The sequence below is a fragment of the Populus alba genome, chromosome 2 (genome assembly GCF_005239225.2).
Source record: "Populus alba chromosome 2, ASM523922v2, whole genome shotgun sequence".
NCBI classification, from domain to species: domain Eukaryota; kingdom Viridiplantae; phylum Streptophyta; class Magnoliopsida; order Malpighiales; family Salicaceae; genus Populus; species Populus alba.
The window spans coordinates 12,327,805-12,352,847 of NC_133285.1; the positions used below are offsets into that span (position 1 = coordinate 12,327,805).

Here is a 25,043-nt window from a genome sequence, read left to right on the forward strand (position 1 = left end):
TTTTCAATATTTTTTTATTTAACTTTGGTTTATTTTACTATGTCCTTTTGAAAGTCTAATGTTTTTTATCCTTTGGTGTTACAAGGGGCAATTTAGTGGAATAAATCCAATTGACTTGATATTTTTTCTTCTTAATTTTTTTTATATTAATTTTTTTAAAATTTTATCATTTAATAAAAACAAGTTATTTAATTTAATCAAATTAGCTCAATTTTTTTATTTAACTTTTCAGTCATTTTTATTCTAGTTTTTTTATGAATTTTTTTTAAAAAGCTTTTCACTGAGTACATTTAAAATTCTTTTGGTTTATCTCAATTTTATACCGCAAGATATATATCAAACTCAACTCAGATTGACAAGAAATTTTTTTTTTTATATATTATATTTTTTAAAATTATTTTTTTTTGTTTCATTTTTTTATATTAGATGCTTTGCAATTTCTTTTTGTTTTCCTTTCTACGAATTATTTTGATTTCATATCATGAATCGTATATTAATAAAGTTAACCTGCATTTACTTGAATTATCATTGCAGGGCACATGCTATTTTTAGCTTAGAAAAATTTTAATTCTCGCAGCATAACACGGTTCGGATCACCTATCTAGTATAAAATAAAAAAACCTAATGCTTCATCAATTGCACATTGAATTCATCCAACAAAATCTGCCAATAGGGTCTAATACAATTCTGAACGTGCAATAAGTAATAGAACTCTTCATCATGGGCATGTGATGTTATATCTTGTAAACAGGTTTAATACCAAGAAGGAAAAAACATTTCCTCATCACCACAGCTGTTGCTTCACATAACAAGAGTCTACTAGTTTCTTCTGCTGAACCAACAACCTGCGCAATTTTCCAACAAAGATTTTTTAAATCTCTAGAGATTGTATTTTCCATTAGTATCATGTATTAGAACCTTAAACTTGTATGCAATATTGATAGTGTTTTTATGTGAGAAATGAAGACAACATAGGATATGGTATACTAGTACACAAGCATTGAGATGGCTAACTCATTCCATGTCATCCATCCAATTGAACAGCGTGCAAGTGCATGTCAGAAGCGCTGACAATCCTAGTTCTAACATTGGTATAAAGACCAATCATTGTTTAACCATACCTGGCAATTGGAATAAAATCTTGTGTAGTTTTCAGATAAATTATAGAGGTATTCACACAGCACATTTGGCAGTAGGTTAGTACAGGCCTCCTCAACAACCTGCAAAGGACAATTATAAATGAATTGATACACTCAAAACTTGCAAGATAATCAATATAATGCAAGCAAGCAAGTTAAAAAGGCTAAAGGACAGATATAAAAACTTGTCTCACCTCAGCAAATTGTAGCAAATGAAGCCCCAACACTCGTTCATCAGCATGATCCAACACTATCTTCCCAGTCTGCATAATCAGAACAGATATGAGAAGCAAAACATAACATCAAACTTCAAAAGTTGAGATTGTTAACCACCACTTCTCTCATGGCAAGAATTATGTAGCAGCATCATCCCATGTGATGAAAACCTTTAAAGAAAGCAACAAAATAAGAAACACAAGGCCACCTTGATGCCTCAATGCTAGCTCAGGAGAAATCAATAACCATGTAACCAACATTATGTGGCCAAATCATAAAGTTACATGTTGAACCTTTTAGAGCCAATGTTCTAATAGAGTATAGATTAACAGTTTTGCAACAGACACCTAATTGTTGGTTTTACAAGAAATTTGGGTGAACAGATTAAGCAGAAAACTAGCAAGCAGCACAACCATTGAAATATATTCTCAATCGAATGATTCAATACTGCACTAGTAGTGTCGAAACACCCAAGACTAAAAATGATTACAACAAGTGCTTCTAAAATAAGTCTTGTGATAAACAGACTCCAAGTGGCATTAATCATGAGCTGTCATGTCAGAAACAAAAATAGATGTTTACATGTCTATGAATATTGAAATGCAACAGTTTCAGGAACAGTGAGACAGTTTTCAACTAAAATGAATACTTACCTTCTTCAGCTCCCCTGTGTCTTTACCAGATTTCCTGATAATTGAACAGATCCGAGCATGTGCATACAACAAATAAACAGCAGTATTGCCCTGCACAAATTTTCAAAGGTAAGAAACAGGTACTGGTAGGGGTGATATTAAATAATATAAAATGACAATGAAAGAGACAGGAGTGGTCCTCATTCCTCAATAACAGGCAGTCATCCCTATAATAACCAACTCACAAAGTAACAAGCAAGCAAGAAATGGCATATTCACCTTATCGTTGAGCATTTGATCAAAATCAAATGTGTAATTGGTCAACCTGTTGTTCTTCAGGTCAGCATACCTGCCATGAAATGTTAAATATTTAACGTTGTCAAAAGAGGCATTGATATTCTAGTGCTGAACTATAATCATACCACAATAATGGTGTAAATGGAAATGGAACAAATAACAATCCAGTTCAGTTCCAGAGACAAACCATCCGAGCAGGTACTGATAATAACTATTCTTCACGAGATTATGGATGATGCAACCTCATAAAAACATAGAGCTGGCCAGTTTCACCTAATTTTCAGATTTGGCAACTTAATTTTTTCTTGGGTCGGAAACTCAAGATACACCTAATACAACTAAGCTCTAATCATTTGAAAGTCAAGTCACAAGCTAATCAGGCTTAATAATTATGATATCATTTTGTCAGTGATGATAGCTTATAGGTGTTACACGCCAAAACCCTCATATAATCAAAGTGAAACATTGTTTCCTTCAAACTATTGTAACTCCCAATTTGTCCCATTGATTCACATTCAAAACCCCATATCATCATTATTATCTGAACTTTAAATGTGCCTTGATTAACTATACAAAACACCCTTTCCTCCAGCCAGAACTCCTTCAGCTTGTTCTCATTCATATATTTATCTTTTTCCCATCAAATCTAATTATTCTCAACCAAGTCTCAGCCACAAATCCTGAACTCTCTCTTCCATAGCCCCCAACCCTCAACCCTTAATTCTCCAAGTTTCTCAATCACACCACATGTAAGAAAACAGACACCAACAAATCAACCAGTGATGATGATTCTGATGACAAAATAGACTAATAAAGAAAAGTCAAGCCAAAGTAGAATATACAGCTTACTTCACAGCACCATAACCAACTGCCTCGGCAGTTTGCTCAAGCTCCTCTTCAGTCCATTCTGCAGCCTTACCTGTCAACGATATAAAGCACATTTCAAACTCTCAAAGTTAAGAAAAAGGCCAAGTGGAAAGAATTCATCATGAAAAGAGGTGAACCACTCCATGTACAAATATAAGGAAGATAAAGAGACCTCTGTTACAAGGAAGACATGTAAAATTTGACACATGTTCATCAAATATCATTCAAGTTATCATACCACGCTCGATAAGTGCTGCTTTGCTGCGAGTCTTGGCTTCATCAAGTAAATCAGCTAACCGAACCACTTCAGTAGAGCGAGTTCTAAATCGTTTCCCATCTTCTCCAAGAACAAGACCAAAACCAACATGGTTAGTTTTAGGGTACTGCCTATCATCAGCTGGGAGCCAACCTGCACGTTTGGCAGCCTGTATCAGGTAGCCAAAAGAATGTTAGACCTCCTACATCCAATAACAAATTAAAAATAGCACCACCTCGAGTATTTAAAGAAGCATCAGATGGAAAATTTGAAATAAATAACCAGTTATGAATATTGACATTTAGAGGTAACAGATGAAAGGGGAAAAAAGAACTTGCATATGGTAAATAAAAAGTAACACAAAGAAATTAAGAGCAAAATCAAACATGATACACCAGAGAAGATATGCAAATGATACATACTTTGAACACCATATCAAAGTGTTGCTGTTGGCCAACATCAGTAACATAAATAATCCACTCAGCTTTCTCTTCATTAAGGCGATACCTATATACAAGCAACATTTCCAATGATTAATAAATTGAATCGGTATCTAAAAAGATGTACTAAGTCCATAGGCAAAGTAGGAAATACTAACCATAGAGCAGTCATATCAGTAGAAGCATAATTGTAACCACCATCACTCTTCACCACAATAAGGGGTATGTTAATCCCTTCAATAAATATCACACGAGCACCTTTGCTTTCTTCAACTAATCCTTGATTGGTTAGTGCTTCAATAACTCCAGGAATATATGGATTGTAAAAGCTTTCTCCCTGCAAACAAGGAAGAGTGTGCAAATGGTACATGTAACATCAGATCTTGATAGAGATTAAATAAGTAGGATGAACAGCAACTAGATAATCCCAAATCACCCTGTGCTAAATGTTCATGCAGTTAAAAATGTTTCATGTTGGTGCCCTCAGAAGCATTACACATAAAGCTAAAATATACCTTTTCCTCTAGGTGAACTCCAAGTCGTTGATAGACCTGATCAAACTCCCTCCTGCTAATGTCACAGATCTGTGTCCATGCTTTTCGGTACATTTGTTCTCCACTCTGTGTACAAATGGATGTAACTCAATGCTTAAACATCAGGAAGTTTCAGATTCCAAAGATAAAACACAAGATGTCAAACTTATGAATCCCTCAAGCCAACTGTGATCAATTTACCTGAAGGCGAACCACTGCCTTCTGTGCCCTATCCTTAAATTCTGCATCAACATCGAACCTCTGTTTTGATTCCTTATAGAAAGCCTAAACATGACATCAGTCAGGTTACTATCACATCAACTCCTAGCATGGGATTTATTATTCTATAAATCACTGGTATCTAGAGGCAAAGTAGGGAAACCCCACTTCAACTCTCTAATTTTCATAATTTATAGATCTATGGTGTTTTGAATCACCTGTAAATCACCAATGGCTGTTTCATTAACATCTTCAAAGTTTGGAAATTTTTCAAAGAGGAATTCAATCAACATACCAAACTGCAAAGCACATAACAAACTTGTTAGCTAGATGTTGTTGGGATAGGGGCCAAAAGCAGTATACATTAGAAATTGTCGAGTCCTATGGAAACCAAGGAGATAATAAGAATCTTCTAAGCATCAACAACATCTATTCAAAAAAAGTTCTTACAAGAACAATACCACAAAAAATACAGATCATCCATGTTATTTACTATGAGATATATCAAAGATAAATGATACAGAGAGTCTATAAGTTAATGAAGTGCACGCGGAAATAAAATTACATTGATTACAAAGTATCAGATATCAGAATTAACCTGTGTCCCCCAGTCACCAACATGGTTTCGCCGAAGAACTTCAACGTTTGAAAATTCAAGCATGCTTGCTAGAGTGTCACCAATAATAGTAGACCTCAGATGGCCAACATGCATTTCTTTAGCAATATTGGGTGAGGAAAAGTCAACCACGGCTCTCTTAATGGAAAGTTTTGGTGCCCAAGTCTCAATACCGTCAACTAGCATCTTTTGAATGTTCTGCAGCCACAACAAACTAACCTAAGTAATCTATGCCAGTAATATCAGAACCATTGATACAATATAAACAATGCAGATGTATATTCTAAAAATTAAAATAAAAAGAAAAAAAATTAAATTGAAATTGATCACAAAATGTAAGGCATTGAAAACAAAAAAAAAAATTGGACAATTTCCAAACACCTGGGCCATCCAATTTTTAGACAATACAACATTCACAAATCCAGGACCGGCTACGGAGCATGATTCTATCATTTCAGACTGAGGAAGATTTTTCATGATAGCCTGTCAAAAACAATAAAAAAGAAAATCATTATACAAGAACAGAAAAGCTGTCCGTGTTTATTTTTTCAAAAAAAGTAACAGAAATATTTTACAGAAGGAAAAAAAAAAATCCAAAGCATACCTGTCCAACTGCTGGGGGTCCCCTGAATTCAATTCCTGGGCGGCCTTTGATTTTCGACCAGAGGCCCATCGCATTATTACTGCAGTAAATACCATATCATTTTGGAATTAAAATATTATAACTAATTACAGCAAAAGAATAATTCTAGAGTAGTGTTTGTAGTACCATTGGTAATCCCCAAATTTGCCAGTGCAAGCAGCAACCAGCGGCTCGATATCAGGCTCACCTGGGACTGTTGCTTCAAGTGATAGCTGAAATAATTTTGCTAATTTCCGCTTTAAATTTCCAGCATTCTCTTGTTCCTGAGCATTTTCTTCTAAAAATATTAGACACTGTAAGAAATATTCACCGCTCTAGGTTAAAGAATTTACAAAATAGACTTACAGCTGCCATGGTTGAAATTGATGGCGCCTTTGTTGCTGCAAAAGCAAGTCTTCTAGATTTCGCTGTCTTTGTTTCACAATAAATAAAAAATTAAAGAAAAAATAAAACGAAGTAAAATAAAAAGGGAATCGAAAGGGAGAGAGAAGGCAAACCAGCAAAGGCAGGGAAAGTAGAAGAGGGTAGCAGAGAGAGTCGATTGACGGAGAGAAATGGGGAGGGAAAGAGTGGAGTTAGCTGTCGGTTTAAGCAGGTGGGTATCATCCCTTTTTTAATTATTCGCTTCGCTTTTTGCGAGTAGTGGTGTGGCGGCTATGGAGAAATGGAGGGTTGAATCGCACGGGGACGAAAGTCTTGAAACCCTTGAGCCAAACGACAGCGTCTGCCAATGGAACCTCAAAAATTCGGGTCTGTATTTTATTTTTTTTTGGTAACCACGGATTATCAGTTAAACTTGCTTAATTTTCAAATTACAAAAAAAAAAAAAAAAAAACCTTGCTTTCAATCTATCTGCCATAAATTATTTATTTTATTATTTTAATATAATGATATTAAAATAAAAATTTTATTTAATATATTTTAATTAAAAAATATTTCTAAAAAACACATTATCAAACAAATATATATTTTGTTTATCTTAACTTTTCAATATTTTTTTTAAATAACAATTATCAGAATTTCATAGTATACCATGAGAGAAAACAATATATATATATATATATATATATATATATATATATATATATATTTCAAGTATTTTTTTATTTTCATCACTAACTTCTTTTTTTTTTTTTTTTGTCTCTACACAAATTAATGATTTGTTTCAAATAGATTGTTATATTATTTTCGTGGTCTTTAAAATTGTTTTAATATTAAGTTAAGTTGATACCACAAAAGAAAATGCAATTCTTTTATTAAAAAATAATAGAAAATTTGGGACCATATTAAACCTTTAAACAAAAAAGCAACACCTTTTTTAGCACATGAGGCATGGATTTTAAAATTTCAGTACTTACTTTTTTTTCTTTTAGTTTTGGAATTTTTATTTTGCTATTTAAAATTTTATTTTTGTTCAATTTACAATCCTTAAATTTAAAAAATAAGTGTAATAACGAACAAAAAAAATTGAGTTTATCATCAATAAATTTAATTTGATGAGAGGAATTTTATTAAGTTATTTTTATCTTGTTACTGTAAAACTAGATAATAATTATATATTTTATGTCAGAATTCAAAACTAATTGTTTTTTTCATTGTTTAATTTTTTTTCTTTTAATTCAATTCTTCTTCTCTTAATTGTATTTTTTTAAATTTATATTGATTATTTCTAATTGAAATTTATTTTCTATTTCGTCTCTAATTGTTTGATTTTGTTAGTTTTTCTTATCAAATTTAATCATTATTCTTTTAATTATTATTTTTTATGTTTTCAATCTTTTTCTTGATTTATATGTTTTTCTTCAATTTCATACTTGATCATTTCTTTTTATTAAATTTGTATGTCAAGTTTGGTGTCAATTCTTTTAATTGTTTTTTTTATTCATTTTTTTAATTGATTTGTTATTTGCAATTCCATTCCTAAATATTTAATTTCATTTAAATTTTTCCTTAATATTTAATTTCAATTGGTTTTTATATTGAATTTAATCTCGATTAATTTAATTGCTATTTGTTTTGTTTTGCATTGATTTTTTCCTTTTAATTTCACCCCTTAATATTTATTTGGTTAAGAATCTTACTTCTTTGTTTTTTCAGGTTTATCTTTAATGGGATCACCCTAGTCTCATGACTTATATTATAGATCTAAAAGATTAGCTCGAAACGACTTTGGCTTTTTTTAAAATATTTTTTCAAATATCTTTTTTGCCGGTATTTGTATTGCTTTGCTATTTATATGGTTATTCTAATTTCATGTTCTAAGTCATGTGTTTGATTTGTTCACTCAAGTTGGCTACGGGGTTCACTCAAGGCTTTTTTTTTATATGTTTCCATCATATCAGCGAATGTCTATTCCTTATGTTTTTTTGACGTATTGGGCCTTTTGTGGTGTGAATTTATTCAATCATTTTAATTTGTATTTATTGTTTAAGCCATGAGTTTTTTTAGGGTTATATTTATATTTTATTTATTTAAATACAAAAATTTAGTAAATATAATTGGATAAATATCTTATATTTACAATTTCTTTCTTGATTGTTGTTAATGATTTTTTTATTATTTACAAATTATCAATTTATTTAGTTAGAGGATTACATATACTTTTTAAATGTTACTGTTAATTTTTCATGTAAGAAAACACATTGAAACAAAATATATATATCTGATATTTTTTATTAAAAAAATTATAACATGCATGTCAAATTCATGATTTTAATGTTTTTATATTTTTTTTTTTTTGTACATTTTTTTATTCTTTACGCTTGGCTTATATATACCTTTTTCTTTGTTTAGTTTTTCATTCTTATGTAATTTTTTTTCTTCACATCGCTTGTTTTTGAAATTTTTTTCTATATAGAATATAAAAATAGTGTTACAATGTAGTAATTGTAATATTATTTTATTTTTTTTATTATTAATATATATAATTTTTTATTATATTTTATTATATGTAAGAGTTAACTTTGTGATTTATGATTATATATATATATATATATATATATATATTTTTTTCAAGTAAAAAAGCGTGTTAGTAATATCTGTACATTAATTTTTTTGTATTGGGAAAAAAATTATTTGACATATAACTAAACGAGTTGAATAGACACGTTAATATTTTAATTTTTGTATTTATTAATACAAATAGTTCTTATAGGCCTTTTGATTTATAATTAATTTTTTTAAAAATAAATTTGAAAAGCTTAGATATTTATTTATTTATTTTTGCTAAAATTACATACCTCGTTAGATACTAAATTATGAAGGACAAAAAAGTTAAAAGGACTTATAAGGCCCTTACCAGTTACCTCCATTGAAAAAATATAAAAACAACCCAACATCTGAAAAGCCCTACCTTAACCCCTGCTTTCCCAATTCCCGCGCCTCCTCCACTTCCCATAGCTCCACCAATACAGGTGAGCCTCAACCTCCCCAGTTTAGGTTCTCCTCCCAACATTCCCATGGCTACTACTAGCATAGCATCAAACACTGAGCTATCGCGTGCGATTAAAGCTTCAATCAGACCCTCTTCTAATAAACCCTTGGCCACTCAACAACCCATAGGAAGATGCACATTTAATCGCTTTTCCGATAGATTTCCGGTTCTTTCAGTGAGAGCTACAAGCAATAGTTCGATGTCCAAGGAAAATAGCAGCAAAAGCGGTGATGGGGCTGGTGGAGGACTTACATACAAGGATGCTGGGGTGGATATAGATGCTGGGTCTGAGCTTGTTCGGCGAATTGCAAAGATGGCTCCTGGGATTGGTGGTTTTGGTGGTCTTTTCCCTCTTGGTATGCTTTCTTTTAGATTTCCCCCTTCGCTTATGGCTCTCTGTGCTCTTGGTTGTGAACTTAACTGATTGTCGAAAATCTATGTGGCTACATGATTGTTTTCATGCTGACTGCTATAGTTCAAATTATATATATTTTTTCTCCTTATAGGCTAGGCCTACGCACTGGGAATTGGGGGGATAGAGTGATGCTAAGACCTTTTTTTTGTTCTTGTGTGTGTTTTGTTATTGTGCTGATTAAAGTTTCTGCACACAGGGGATTCGTACCTAGTTGCAGGTACGGATGGTGTAGGGACTAAGCTAAAGCTTGCATTTGAAACTGGAATCCATGAAACCATTGGAATTGATCTGGTAAAGTCTGGATAAATCTTGTTATATGCATTTTGCTGCTGTTGATTTGCTTCCTAATTCACTTCTCCTGCTGCAGGTTGCTATGAGTGTAAACGATATTGTTACTTCCGGTGCAAAGCCCTTGTTTTTTCTTGATTACTATGCTACAAGCCGCCTTGATGTTGACCTTGCTGAAAAGGTACTGATAATTGCATGGTTTACTGAGTTAATATGGTATTTGTGCACAAAAAAAACCTCAGCTGAATAAAATTTTCCTGTTCTTTTGATTTAGGTCATTAAAGGCATAGTTGATGGTTGTCAACAATCGGACTGCACTCTTTTAGGGGGAGAGGTATTCTTTCTTTATATTTTACTATGGATGCATACCTTTCAGGGCATCGTGTAATGCTGCACCTGAAGATTGATGTTGTAGTCACCACAGATTTTATTTTTGCAGAAACATGGTTATTGCAGTCATTTTACACAATATTGTGGCAATTACCAATATGGTGTTGCTGAATCTTTGTATATGAAAGATGGGTTTGCATTGAACTATCCTATTAAGTACATTTGGCCTGTCTTGACCCATCACAAGTTTCTGTCTCATGTGAAATGGTCGTACTCTAGAGAGTTCTTGAAATATTCATCTGAAATAGTAAGTGTCCAATTATCTTTTCATGAACAATCGGCAGCAACAAAGAAATCGTCGGGATAATTTTTGTTTGACAAAATAAGATGCTGTTTGGAAGAGATTGTCTATTAGGCTAGGGATGGTCAGGGCTAGATGTATGTGTGTTGCATCATGTAAGAGGGATATGGCATGGTAACTTATATAAGTAGATAATTATGGAAATTCTCTATTCATTTGCTTTATTTTGTCCTATTATGGTCGTACTATCTGAGGAATAGACCTACCTAATGCATGCTATGAGGTCAAATTTGCTGACACTAAAAGTCTTGGTGGACTCGTATTCCTCCCTTTACACGCGTAATTTCACCAAAACTTACAACTCTCCTTCGACCTCAATGGTTTTGTTAAATTCCTTCCAGACTGCAGAGATGCCAGGTTTCTATGCAGAAGGTGAGTATGACCTCAGCGGGTTTGCTGTTGGCATTGTAAAAAAGGAATCAGTGATTGATGGGAAAAACATTGCGGCCGGGGATGTTCTCATTGGTTTGCCATCGAGTGGAGTCCATTCCAATGGTTTCTCTCTTGTAAGAAGGTTGGTGTTGGTTTTGAGGAATTCTTATTTTTTTTCTCCATGCATTATAACATCATTGATGCCTGTTTACAGCGGTATGATTTTTTTAGTTCCCTGCATTGAATATTCTTATTAATTGATGAATGCTTGTCTATTTTTGTAGGGTTCTAGCTCAGAGTAGCTTGTCTTTGAATGACCAACTTCCTGGTGGAAGTGTTACTTTGGGTGAAGCTCTTATGGCTCCAACTTCTATCTATGTCAAGCAGGTTTCATTCAAGTTTTGTTTCCCTTTCACATTGTTATGATTAACATCGTTGAATTGACTACATTTTTATGCTAAAAGAAAAACTTTTCCTCTTCAAAAAGGTGCTTGATTTGATTAGCAAGGGCGGTGTAAAGGGCATAGCTCACATCACTGGAGGCGGTTTTACAGATAACATACCAAGAGTTTTCCCGAAAGGCCTTGGAGCTTTTATATACAAGGATTCATGGGAAGTCCCAACCCTTTTCAAATGGATCCAAGAGGTGAATTGTGTTTTACATATAAATGCTGGATTATGATGTTAGATTGACCCAATAACTTTTGATTTTTTAATTTGATTAACTGGTAGATCTTGGAGGTTATGTTTTGTTGTAAATAAACATAGAGACGCGATGGTATTTATTTCCTTTTCTATTGTTTTCTTATTTCAGGCTGGAAGAATAGAAGATGCTGAGATGAGTCGGACTTTTAACATGGGCATTGGGATGGTTCTGGTCATGACCGAGGAAGCATCTCGCAGAATTCTTGAGGAGGGACAACATAAGGCATATCGCATTGGTGAGGTTGTACATGGTGAAGGAGTGAGCTATCACTAAAATACTACCACATGTTTAAACATGTACGTGCATGCGGAGGAGAGATATAGAGATTTACGGCTTTTCTTTATTCCAGTAACATGAGCTGCCAAAAATCTTAGTGCTAAGACAGATGGTGGGACAAAAAATCTTACATTTGTAGACTCAATGTAATCCATGGCTGATGACCGATCCTCACTTGACAATGCCTTTATCATTTGTGCTATTTTATTTTCTGAAAAGTTGCTGGGTATTCTAAAAAAAAGAGAGAATTTCCAGGTTAAACTTTTCAAAATCTTAAAATTTAGGTGAGATGACCCGTTCATCAGATACTGTTGCAAATGGATGAAGTAATGGAGGCCAAATCAATGGTGGTTTGTAATGGTCTGCTAATAATACAATTGAAGTGCCTTTGTTATTGGGACGATTGATTTATTACTGAAAGCAAACACTGAATAATCGAGATTTCCCCTGCTTTTTTCATACCCTTTCCCACAGCTAGTTTCATGTGTTCCTCACTTAGTCCCCCCGCCTTTTTCTTACCTGCACCATCACATTGAATTTTGTTCCGCTTGATCTCTCAGCACCGGATCTTTCCAAGCCATTCTTCTGTTTGATGTTTGTACCTCTAGGTCTAGCACAAGAGGATTTTGTCAAATTCTGCCTAACTGCATCATTTCCTTGAAGGTTTTTGCTAGGGTTCTCAGTAGCTGAATCTGAATCTTGCTGTAATCTACTAGCTGCTGGTTTCCTCAAGTTCTTGCCACTACCATCCGATCGCCACAGTCTGAAACTTATTTCATCCTCCATCTGGCTCCTTTGCTCAGCTTGCAATATTTGTCGATGATAGTGAGGGCGAGTGTGGCTTCCCTGATTCAATTTCTGAAAGCAGCGATCCCCCTGGGGCAGTTGCTGATGAAATGTATTCTCTTTCCCAGGCTTTAGGGGCATCTTGCTTTGAAAACCTTGCTGCCCTTTGTCTAATTCATGTAGATAATAATGAAAGCCAGACTCGGACAAACTAGGAATGGCATTTTTAGGTGGATATCTTAGAGGAGGTACGAATGTTGCAGGAATCTGGCTCTGTGTAGCCAAAGGAACCCGCAAAGTCTCGCTTCTTTTCAGCTCCGAATTTGCATCTTCCAGTTCAGTTTTTAGGCTCTTGCTTGGGGTAACTGAAGGTATTCTGTCGAGGCCTGGAGCAGCAAAGGCAGGGATGTTTTCCTTGCATTGCTTCCCATAAGGAGGATCCAGCTGCCTGTATAATAATTATGATTACACTGAATGGTTATCAAGCTACGGCCATTGAAACAGAGCTCAAATATTTTAGCCATTAAAAACCACATATGCAAATCTTACAGATGTCAAAACTAATCAGATCGGTACTAATCTCCAAATAAGAGAAGAGAAAACAAGAAAAGTTTAAGAGTTTATTTCCCTCCAATCTTTTGAGTACCAGTAAACAGGAAGACATTGGTACCTTTTGTGAGAAGGTTGTTGAAGATGGATGTCGAGTTTTCTCCAATCAATTCCCTTTTCCAGGAGAACAACTTCTCTGGGCCTGGCAGAGCCAAAAGGGTCTGGCTTCTGCTTCTGGTGCTCCTGAAATCGAGCTTGTTCTTCCTCTTCTCTCTCTACCTCATCTGCCCACGAAAATGCTGCAGAGACATTTTTTACCCTGCTATCCACCATTCTCTCTACGTGTGTTTCTCAACTCCAACGGCTATTTGCAGTTTCAAATTCAAAAGTTGGAGGCTTTGGAGCTTTCCGATTCAATCGCGCAACCCTAAGGTGCCATTTATGTAAAACCACAAGGGTAATTTATTCGAAATTTCCAGCTAATGCATAATTGTTTTGTTATGTCAACTACAAGGGTAACCTTGTAATTTTATAATTTTCTCTATTATGATTGTCAAATGTCAAAATCTTCTCATATTTTTTTTTTTAAATCCATGATTACTTAAAAGCTTATATTTAACAAATATAATCAACCACGAAAAAAGGAATAAGAGAGAATCATAGGGAGTGTTTATAAAACCCATTAAAATTTATATTTAACAAATTAATTTTATTTTTAATTTTTCAAAATTATAATAAGACAAGTCGCAACGTGAGTGAATTAAGTCTTGTAGCTTTGTTGACTTTTCAAAGAACATAACAACTTACTCCCTTCTTAAAAATAAAGCCCAAGCGTGAAGAATTTCAAAGAAATTAACTAGCAATTGTTTCTTTTAAGTTTTTAAGTAGTGTTTAGGTTTTGATCTAATAAAGTTTTTTTTTTTTTTTTTTTATATATAGATTTTAAGTATAGACAAAGAAGACTTGAAAATTTTTAATAGATCTTCATTCCTTGAAAACTTATTTTAAAATTTTTATATCTCCAATAAAAATTACTACGTTCTTTTCTAATACCGCATGAGATTATATTAGTGATTGATTTTTATTCACGAGATCTTATATTATATATATATAATAAAATATTTTTAAATAGCTCATGCTTTTTTTCTGCTTGATGAACTCAAATAATAGACAACCATGACAGGAAATCTTATGGTCTCGTAAGGCAGATTCCCGTAAGTTTAAGAAAGTGGTTGTCTGTCCCTGCGCACTGTCTGTACTTGATCTCCATATCTCATGATGTATATATTTTCTCCGGTTCAGCATATATCTTTTCGAATTTCGGAGTCAATGGAACATCTTCATCTTTTTTTCTTCTTGAAATATCTATTCAAAAATAAAATGCAAGCACGATGATACAAGCATAATTATTCAAAAATCAATGGAAGTTTCCGGTATTTACACAATGCAGCGACGCCTCTTTCACAAAAAAGAAAAAAGTCCTGAATCTGCTAAATCCGCTAACAACAAAGGCAACCAAAAACGTTGTAGAGAATTATTCAGAAGACAGTGGATGTCTGAGATCAATATCCACTTGTTCCTTTTTTGGGTGTTTCGTGGTACTGTAGAAACGAGATCTGTCTTTGAAGCCTCATTTGCTGGCGGAACTTAGCTATGAACTCCTCCGCTCTCACATCAATCCCTTCTTCCTCTGCTGGAATTTTCTCTTCACAAGTCTCGTATTCTTCTTCATCTCCACCTTTTAATAAGAAACTCCTCCTCATTCCATCATAGCACTCATAAACTGATCCATCTTGCTGAATATCATCTTCGCAAACATCACCATCAAAATCGTAGTCGAAGTCAACCTGAGGGGTTATGCAAGGGATGTTGAATCGCATGGAGGCTGGGCGATGCATCTTGACGTGGAAAATGGGGGTCTTGTCGAAGGAGAGTTCGTGTTCTCCATAATGTAGCTGGCGCCTGCGAGGAGTATGGTGTCCCAGGCTTTTAAGAAACTTACGCACAACTCGTAGATGATCCATTAGCAAACGCCTCTTGAAAACACCACCTTTTCTTGCCCACAACAATGCCAGGCGCAGGATGTTCCATGCTCTATGAGCAACATCATTGCCATTTTTCTTCTGCATTTTCAGATCTAGTTCAGTAGCAAAAAGTAGCTTTATTATTGTGCGTGAAAAGATACTGAGGTCGAGATTGAAGGCTCTGTTGGTAGTGAAAGCTTTTGCTGAATGAAAATGGCGACGATGGCTCATTTATATGCGTGGGTTTTTTCATACGCGGTGTGCTGGGAGAGAGAGAGAGAGAGAGAGAGAGAGAGAGAGTTGTTTATCTTTTTCCTTGGAAAGCCGAGGGCAGCTGGCGATGAAATGTGAGCTGTGGGCAGTGAAGACATGTGGGAAATAGGTTGTCCGCGGGGGATTCAAGCTGGAGTTCTAGTTAGTTCCAAATCTAACCCAGGTCACTGTCCGAACACTCAACAACCGTCATGGGCCGCTATATTCTTACACGGTTTTGGGAAATTGGAATTTGAAACATTGCTGGTAAGAAATCTTTAACTTTCTTTAGACGATTTTTCTTTTTCTCAACAAATATGGTGTTTTTCTCTTGCATCATGATTTCAGTCAAGTCTTAGGTAGTAATTAAATACATTTATGATAGATTATTTTGACAGTTTTTCTAAAGAATTCTTGAAATTCTAAATAATATGTGAAGAACTGTCAATATTGTAATGTTTTTTTTTTTTTCAAGAAAGCTACAAAATCGCAAATTGATAATTTTCGTAAAATTAAGTTAATTAATATTTTTTTTAATTAATATGAGTGTCCAAGTTAGCTTGCTCATATATCAATTAATTTTATAAATTTTAAAATTAACAATCATATAAATTTTCAATAACTTTAAAATTTATAAAATTTTAATAATTTTTAAATAATTAAACTACACCCTTCCGGTTTAACTAGTATCTTTCTAAGTAACTTCGTAGCAGTGGTTAGACAGGGTAAAAAGAAGCGGGCGATGGTTGAGTGTTAAAGGGTCCCATGTAACGTGAAACCAGCACATTTTCTGGCTGGCATGTTTTTGTCTTGCTTCTGTAGTAAGAAAGGAGAAATCTCTCACAAAAGGTTAACGACTTCGTACAAGTAAACGTTTTGCTTAATTTTTGGTTTTCAAAATCCTTAACAAGCGAGAGAGAGAGAGAGAGAGGGAGGGAGGGAGGGAGATGTTGATTTGTATTTATTAGCTAAATAATTAATTTCTTTTTCTTCATGGGACCTGCAGCTGAGAACTGCGGCTAAACCGTGTTTTTCTAGCTGTGCTAATCATTTGATATCGTTTTCTAGCGTGTAAATATTGATTAATCACTACGGAACCCGCGAATGATGAGTTTGAAAATGGTAAAGTATTTTCTGAAGCACATAACAACAAAGACAGTACATTTTTATATGCAAAAAATCTTGTAATAATCATCAGGAATTAATTCCGAGTTCCAAGTTAATTATAAACAACTTGATCGGGTCAGTTAAATTAAGGAACTACTTATATATATATAGACTTGGATGCCACTCAGTTTCATGCTACTCTTGCTTTGTTAGGGCACGGAATAGGTCTGATTCAAGCAATTTTTTTTTAAATTAATATAAATGTATTGCGTGCACCTCGACTAATTCCATGAGCTCTAAAATTAATGATTATATAAATTTTTAGTGGTCCTGAGATTTATGAAACTTAAACTAGTAATTTTTAAAATATAAATTTAAAATCTGACTAGTTAAATTATACCAATCAAATAAATTTAAGCTTAAGAGTTCTAATCACAGAACTAATGCTGTACAGCCCATTTCGTTCATTGTTTGGTCAAATATACCAAATAGTGCAATCCAGTTACTTATGTAGGTGTGATTTGTCAGAACACAGCGGATCACTAACTTAGTATTGTTTGACAATTTGAACTAAATACTGCTGGCTAATTACTAATAAGCGAGGTACGTGGGCAAGACGACATTCGTTTTTAAACTGTCACACTCAACAATTTTCGAAAATATTGCTTTCAGTGTCCGAAAGCTCAAACACAAGTGGTTGAGAATTTGGCAACAAGCTAACGTTCAAGCCATTAAAGCTCATCTAAGTTATTCGCGCCAATTCATTTAACAAAAACACTCCCGAATGTTTTTTTTTTATTTTTTTTTTAATATTATTATAGTGATTATCTTTAAAAATATTTTTTTAAAATATATTAAAAATAATATATATATTTTTAAAAATTATTTTTTTTACATTAGTATATCAAAATAATTTAAAAAATATTAAAAAAAACTTAATTTTAAAAAATTCAAATTTTTTATAAAAACATTTTACAACTGCAAATACAAACAACATCTTAATCAATTATATAATTTTAATTTTTTTCATATAGCATAGCATGATAATTAAAGATTTGTTTGGTGTAATCTATTGTTCTTTTTAACTAAAAATAAAAATTTAACACTCGATTATTTTTGAATTTTTTATTGAAACAAAAACTCAACAATCAATTCATTTGGTTTTGAAATACTTTTACAAATGGTTTTTGGGAGTCACTATTGCTGCGGCACATAAGTAATAACGACGCTTCAATTCTTCTTTGACTTTAATGAAATAACAAATAATTTGATTTTTTTTAAATGCCAAAATTATCCTTATGTAAAATTTTAAGTTTTAGCAGTGATACGTTACTATCTTGAAATTTGAGATCTAAGATACAAAGATAGTGTAGATATTTTTCTTTTGTATTTCTTATTTTATTTCTTGTTTATAAGTACTAAAACTTGCTATAAAACTAATACAGAGACAAATTTAAATTTTATTTTTATGTTTTTAACTAAATATATTTTTGTCTTTTCTATATATATATATATATATATATATTTATATAGAAAACACTCACCAAACCCAAAACTTCCTACACTATTGGAACATAACATCAAATTCTTTTTCAAAAAAAAAAAAAAAAAACTAGTCGTACACTTTATTATGATCTTACATCTACAACTTCATTTCGCAATGAAAAGGAATTCAACTTGGAAGATAATGAAAAAGAATTTGATAATAATCTTGATTTTAATGATTATATAAAAAAAATTCTAAAAATCACAAATGTTTTCTATAAAAATCCAAAGTGTTTTCTATTCTTTTCTTAAAAAACTTTTGGTATTCACACCTTTTTTATTCTTTTTGAATTGATCTTTTTGTGGCCAAATTGGTAGCAATTTGGTTTTTTTCTATGCTTTTGTTTTTTTTTAAAGAAAAGGCCAAATTGAAAGATAGAGGACCAAAATAAAAAAAAGAAAAATGGTTGGTAATTTTAAAGTTGGCATAAAATGTTCACTTTGATCCTATTACTTTCAAATTTCTTATTTTTTTGTCCCTTTGGTTTTTTTAAAACTCCTTTTAGGTTCAAAACTTTATTTTTCTTATTTTTCAGTCTTTGATTTAATAAAGGAGAAAGAGTGAGATCTGTAAACTTATGGTTAAAGAGAAAAAGTCTTAGTTAACACAAATCTTGTCTATAAAAATAATCAATCTTGGTATTAACAAGTTCCATTAGATGAGGGGAGTTCTATTGAGATTTGTTTTTCATTTTTAAATTGGTAAAAAGGGTAGATTTGATATCAAGAAGTTTTGGAGTTTCAGGTTGATATTTTATTTTTGGATTGTTTTTTGGTTTAAAGTTATAAATGACTTTATTTAGGTTTCTAGAAAGTTTTTTTTAAAGTGTTTTGGGATCAAAAAATGGATTTATAGGTGTAAAACACCCATGCCCTGACTTTTCAGTGACCCTCTATTACAAAAATTGTTATAAAAGACATGTCATCCGCCCCTAAAAAAATAATGAAGGCCTAGGTGCGAGCCTAGACATGCAGATTCGCATGTCCAGGCTTTTTTATTTTTTAATTTTTATTATTTTTAAGGCTTGTATGTTTGGGTCTTTTTTTAGGTTCTGTTTTTTTTTTTGTTTTTTTTTAATTTCATACCTCAATGTTGGTTTTTTTTTTTTAAAAAAAAAATTGATTTTTTTTTTCAATTTTATTCTTCAACTTTTTGTTTATTTTTAATTGGTCTTCATGTTTTGTTTTCTTTTGCATTATATGGAGTTATTGTGGTCTCAAATAAATATCCCATCATTTTATTGGTGCTTGAGTTACAAACATTTATTTTTGTTATCATATTTTTTGGTTATCTAAATTTTCTTTGGATTCACCAAGTCAATCGAATCACATTAAGTTAACTTTTGCATGTTTTAGCTTTTTTTACTATAAAACATGTTTGTAGTATAGCTCCAAGCATTTATCATTTTTTTTTTGCTTTTAAAAAAATTGATCTAGCCACAACTTAGCATGCTCTAAAGATCTAGTATAACTCCAAGCAAAAAAAATAAACAACTAGAAATTAAAATAATGAAATCATTTGTCAATCTTAACTTTCAAAACTATTGAACTATATGATTTTTTTAAAATTATCTCAAAACAATATTTTCTTAAGAATGATCCTAAGGAAGGACATCTTTAGTCAAGTCCTAATTTTTTTTTTTTTTTTAACTAAATCACTAGGAAATTTAACCCATTTATCAAGTAAAGCTTTTCTCTGCTTTTGTTCTTAGCAAGGCTATAGCAAGCTTGCATTAAACCCTGTCATCACAAGATTTTCATGTTTGGGTCCTAAAGAGCTCTTACAAAATTTCTCTATACCCATTCAGAACTGTTATCTTGAATCGTTGGATTTTTAAACCAATACTAAGTAGTTTGAGTATGTGCCATCGGGATTCAAACCAATACCAGAAGCATTGTATTGAGAGAAGGGATGATATATTTTTGAGAGAATGGAAGAGACGTAAAAACAAACCCTAGCCACTATTAAGGGAAGAAAAAAAAAATTAGAGAACAAAAGAAAAAAAAACAACCTATCCAAGGTGCCTACAAAAAGAAACCCTAGCCATATGAAAAAAATTCCAGAGAGAAAAGGAGGGTGAGTCAAATAAACTCTAGTCAGTTGATAAAGAGAAAGCATGCAGAAAAAATGAGAGTAAAATTTGAAGAAAAAATAGAGAAAAAAGCAAAAAGAAAAATAAAAGAAAAAAAAACATTCAAGTCTTCTTCCTTAAAATCGAGCCACCAAACATCTACTATTAACCATCTTTTCAACCTAAAACCGCCATAAACTACTACACTATCAACAACATAAATCAATTTTAGCCACCCAACCAAAAAAGGCTAGGCACCCTCTCTCACTTCACAATAAGCGCCACCGAGAACTTCCCTCTTTACACTTATTATCGATAACAACTCCACCCTTCGACCACCAATATCGGCTACCAAAAATACACACCAAGATAACTAGCAACAACATCTATCATGGCTATCATAAATGAAAGAACTTAGTGTATAATTGAAATCCAGTTATCTCCTTCTCAATCTCGTTGATAAAAACAAAACATCAACATCAACTTAGAGATACAAACCTTTTTGCATTAATAATCCATCAAAATCCGGGTTCCATTTTGGTAGATTTTGTATTTGGGGAGAGGAGAGAGAGAAATAATGTTAGAATTTTTTTTAACTAATTTTTTGTTTATAGTGTTTTTAATATATATTATATATAAAGGTAGTTTAGTTTTTTTGTTTAATTTGAAAAATCTAAATTGATCTAATATATAAAATTGTGCGCATGAGCTGTATTAAATCCTAGATTGATTTGTATTTGTATACATATAGGAATCCTAAATTGATTCGTAGTTGTATATAAATAAGAACAAATAACTTTCCTGCTTATCCTTTGTATCTTTCCTATTTTATCTCTGAAGTGTAACTATATATATTGCCTCCTGTGGAGAAGAATATAACGAAGAGAAGTAATGTTACAGCAGCCCTATTGTTTACAAAAATATAATTCTAAACGAAAAGAAGAGAGACAAAGTAAAAAAATAAGTATATTATAAAAGGAACAATGTAATTAAAAAAGAAAAGAAAAAGAAAAGAAAAGAAAAGGGAGTTCAATTTGTACGCACACAAAATGAAGTTATTCAACCCATTTCCCAAAAAGTGATGAAATGCATTCTCTTTTGAGAGGCATTTATGTCGATCAAACGCACCAAAAATTGTGTTGGAGCGGCAATATCCGCACCCATGGTTGTCGGCGGGTTCTTAAGAAATAAAATAATAATAATAATAATAATTTCTAATTTTTCTTTTTCAATTTTTTTTTTTTTTTAAATAAAAAACTTAAAAGTCAAAAGATTTGCCATCCAATTTTTTTATTTTTTTTTTATTAACAAGAATGTTTGGGTCAATTTGCATCCAACTCGACTAATTTCACGAGTCCTGAAGTTAATGACTATATAAATCTTTAGTGGTTATGAGGGAACTCAAACTCGTAACTATTAGAGAACAGATTTAAAATCTAACCAGTTGAGCTACCTCTCAAAATTAGAATTATTTTATTTTTGTTTGATGGTATTTGATCCTCCGTGGTAACAGCTGGTTAGTCTTAATTTAAACTGAATATTCCAAATCATTTACGTGCATGATGATATCCAATATTCCAAATTAAGTAAGCATAAATCATTGCTTCACGTAAACCATGGCTTCTTTCCGGTTATGCATGTCTGCAAGCAATATATATTTTCAAAAGCACAAACTGCAAATCAATATATATTAAGTTAGAGGGACGGAAAAAATCATGGAAAAACAAATAATTATACAATATTTGCCTTGCATAACATGTTGTGATTATTTAAATATTATTTTTACAGGAACAATAACAATAAATGGACTGGAACAACTGGGAAATATTCAAATATCTAAAAAAAAAAAACCTAGCTATGTCAAAGATGAGTTGTACAGTCTCTCCTTCTATGGCCATATAAACCCATTAACATAATAAAAGTTGCACCGATTTTATGAACCCATGTTTCAGGGTCACTGATTTTCATGAAAAACGTGTATAGATAATTTAAGTACATGCAAAGCAAAAGCAAATGCTTGTTGGGTATCAAGGATGGAGAAGACCAGTTCAACCACGGCGAGAAGCTCGCGGTGGCAAATGAACGTGAGCCGGTGGATTGGTTTTCTAGGAATAGAATCCTGACGACTGGTTTGCCTAAAGTAATGCTTGCACGTCGCCTTGCGCCATGACAGAAGAGGTTGCGCATCTTCCTCTTCTCAGGTCTAATTGACTGAGTTACTGAGAGATTTAAAAAAGAAAAGAAAGGCTACTACTGATCGAACAGGTCGTGATGTGTTGTTTCCTTGCTCATTTCAACTATCAGCTCCAGTTTCTATGCTTGACTACTGGACGGTAATAATGCAAGAGGATTTGAAATAAAAGAAAGAAACGTTACTTTGATTTCCAAATTCAATATTAGCAAACAGTAGCAGTACATAAGGCCGATTATTTTCATTTCGGTTCAATAACTTTTTTAAAAAATAATTAAATAGAAATTTTTTTTATAAAAAAACCTGAAACCCAACTGAAATCAGTTCAAACCGGCCAGTTTCGGTTCATTTTTTTAGGACAAAAACCAGTTTCACTTGGTTTTTTTTTGTTTTGCTCTGTTTTTTTAGTTTTGGCTCAGTTTAACTTGGTTTTTTTTCGGTTTGAGTTCGGTTTGATTTTTTCAGTTTTAGTCTTATACAACCGAAACAGAACCGGTCTATTTTTTCAAAATTTTAATCGGTTTAATCGGTTTTTTTCATGGTTTGGTTTTTTCAGTTATTTTTTTTTCTAGTTTTCTCGATTTAATTAGTTTTTTGGTTTTTTTACTCACCTTTACATCAAATACAAATTACATGACCATGAGCACTGCCATTGGAAAAGTTTCTTCTTCTTTTTTTTTTTTTTTTGATATCTAGGATTCCATTTGACAAGTTGGTAAGTGGTTAGAACCTCTGCTCTGTGTCATTAACCACAAACTAAAAGAGAAGGAAGGTTTTGCTAGTTTCGGTTCAAACCGGCTAGTTTCGGTTCAAACCGACTAGTTTCGGTTTGGTTTTTTTTGGTTTTGTTCTGTTTTTTTGGTTTTGGCTCAGTTTGGCTTGGGTTTTTTTTAGGTTTGAGTTCACTTTGATTTTTTTAGTTTTAGTCTTATATAACTGAAACCGAACCGAATAGAACCGGTCTATTTTTTCAAAATTTTAATCGGTTTAATTGTTTTTTTTTTTTCATGATTTGGTTTTTTCAGTTTTTTTTTTAATTTTCTTGATTTAATTAGTTTTTTGGTTTTTTTACTCACCCCTACATCAAATACAAATTACATGACCGTGAGCACTGCCATTGAAAAAGTTTTCTTCTTCTTCTTCTTCTTTTTGATATCTAGGATTCCATTTGGCAAGTTGGTCAATGGTTAGAACCTCTGCTCTGTGTCATTAACCACAAACTAAAAGAGAAGGAAGGTCTTGCTATACCATGAAGTATTATTTATTGGAATAATACTGTATTTTTCTTTCTTTATAAGTTAATGTTTTTTTAATTTTATTTTTTAATATTTTTTTTATTGAGTTATCACATTCTTATGACATGTTTTAGTGGGTTTTGCAAGTTATTCTTGTTGATTTAGGTTTTTTTTTTCTTTCTAATTTACCTTTTCTTTTTCAATTTCATCATTTAATATTAGATTAATTATAAATTAGACTTCATGATTTGTTTTAATAACTTTCTATTATGTTATTTCAATTTCATTACTCAAAAATAGTGATTATAAGGTTAACCCAAGTAGATTTGAGTAATTTTTTGTGCCTTATTTTTTATTTCAATTTCATTATTCAACATTAGATCGGTTGAAAATTAAGCTTCATAATATATTTTTATTTGTTTTCTATGGGGATATCATGATCTCATGATCAAGGTTGCACTACCAGAAATTCGCTAAATACCAACGGACATACCGACAGAATTTTTTCTGTCGGTATTTTTCGGCCGAAATCACCGACGGAAAATATTCGTCGGTAATTAGGTCGGTAATTACCGACGGAAATAGGCCGTCAGTAATTACCGACCGAATTACCGACCGAAAATTCAGAATTAATGAAAAAAGGGCGGGCAGTGGAGCGGGGGTTTTGGCGGGTGATTTTTCCGATGGAATCACCGACGGAATTAAAACTAGGGCCCGTACGCGTGATGGGACCTGTTCACCGTCAAAAAATACCGACGGAATCACCGACGGATTTGAAATGCCAGATCCGTACCGGTGACGTGACCGGTGCACCGTTAAAAATACCGACGGAATCACCGAGGGATTTGAATAGTAGGTCCGTGCGGTGACGTGTCGATTGCTCGTCAGAATTACCGACGGTTTTGCCGACGGATTCACCGACGGAATACAAACCGTCGGTAATTCCGTCGACAAAAGTGAATATATGGCCACTCTGCCCATCTGCAAAATAACCAGCCCCCCCTCGCCCCAAAACAAAAATCTTTCTCATCTCAGCACAACAGGTTGTATTTGTTTTGTGGTCACAGCATCCGTGTTCTGATTTACCGACGGATTTTATCATTTTTTGTAAGTAATTCTATCTTTTAAAATTTTAACATTTAAATGTTAATTTTATTGTTTTTTTAGTATATGTATTATTTTTTTTTAGTAGATGTACATGTTTTATTGTTATTTCTCAAACAAACTTGTAGTATATGAATGT

The 25,043-nt window shown here is 32.6% G+C and overlaps 4 protein-coding genes across 5 annotated transcripts; 1 reads left to right on the forward strand and 3 right to left on the reverse strand.

The window, feature by feature from the left end:
* Positions 1-612: 612 nt before the first annotated feature.
* Positions 613-6,588, reverse strand: LOC118046846 (arginine--tRNA ligase, chloroplastic/mitochondrial). 2 transcript variants are annotated; one of them, XM_035055903.2, is made up of 18 exons: positions 6,356-6,588; positions 6,204-6,265; positions 5,985-6,121; positions 5,820-5,898; positions 5,597-5,698; positions 5,198-5,413; positions 4,818-4,898; positions 4,582-4,665; positions 4,363-4,467; positions 4,006-4,184; positions 3,830-3,914; positions 3,390-3,576; positions 3,134-3,203; positions 2,267-2,336; positions 2,009-2,098; positions 1,334-1,402; positions 1,122-1,220; positions 613-845 (listed from the first exon to the last, which is right to left on the reverse strand). In XM_035055903.2, the coding sequence occupies exons 1-18, from the start codon at positions 6,462-6,464 to the stop codon at positions 735-737; spliced, it is 1,935 nt and encodes a 644-aa protein (XP_034911794.1). In that variant the 5' UTR covers positions 6,465-6,588; the 3' UTR covers positions 613-734. The 2 variants fall into 2 exon arrangements, with proteins under 2 accessions (XP_034911794.1, XP_034911795.1); XM_035055904.2 differs by having other exon boundaries at positions 6,204-6,269; positions 6,356-6,516.
* A 2,568-nt stretch (positions 6,589-9,156) lies between these two features.
* On the forward strand, positions 9,157-12,257 carry LOC118046844 (phosphoribosylformylglycinamidine cyclo-ligase, chloroplastic). Its single transcript, XM_035055900.2, has 8 exons — positions 9,157-9,647; positions 9,903-9,997; positions 10,074-10,175; positions 10,269-10,328; positions 11,027-11,199; positions 11,342-11,444; positions 11,545-11,703; positions 11,872-12,257. The coding sequence occupies exons 1-8, from the start codon at positions 9,317-9,319 to the stop codon at positions 12,034-12,036; spliced, it is 1,188 nt and encodes a 395-aa protein (XP_034911791.1). The 5' UTR covers positions 9,157-9,316; the 3' UTR covers positions 12,037-12,257.
* Positions 12,258-12,361: 104 nt separating this feature from the next.
* LOC118046845 (uncharacterized) lies at positions 12,362-13,822 on the reverse strand. The gene is made up of 2 exons (XM_035055902.2): positions 13,496-13,822; positions 12,362-13,273 (listed from the first exon to the last, which is right to left on the reverse strand). Exons 1-2 carry the CDS (start codon positions 13,705-13,707, stop codon positions 12,535-12,537), a joined length of 951 nt encoding a protein of 316 aa, XP_034911793.1. The 5' UTR covers positions 13,708-13,822; the 3' UTR covers positions 12,362-12,534.
* A 944-nt stretch (positions 13,823-14,766) lies between these two features.
* Positions 14,767-15,830, reverse strand: LOC118046843 (uncharacterized). The gene has a single exon (XM_035055899.2). It carries the CDS (start codon positions 15,627-15,629, stop codon positions 14,937-14,939), a length of 693 nt encoding a protein of 230 aa, XP_034911790.1. The 5' UTR covers positions 15,630-15,830; the 3' UTR covers positions 14,767-14,936.
* Between the last annotated feature and the right edge of the window lie 9,213 nt (positions 15,831-25,043).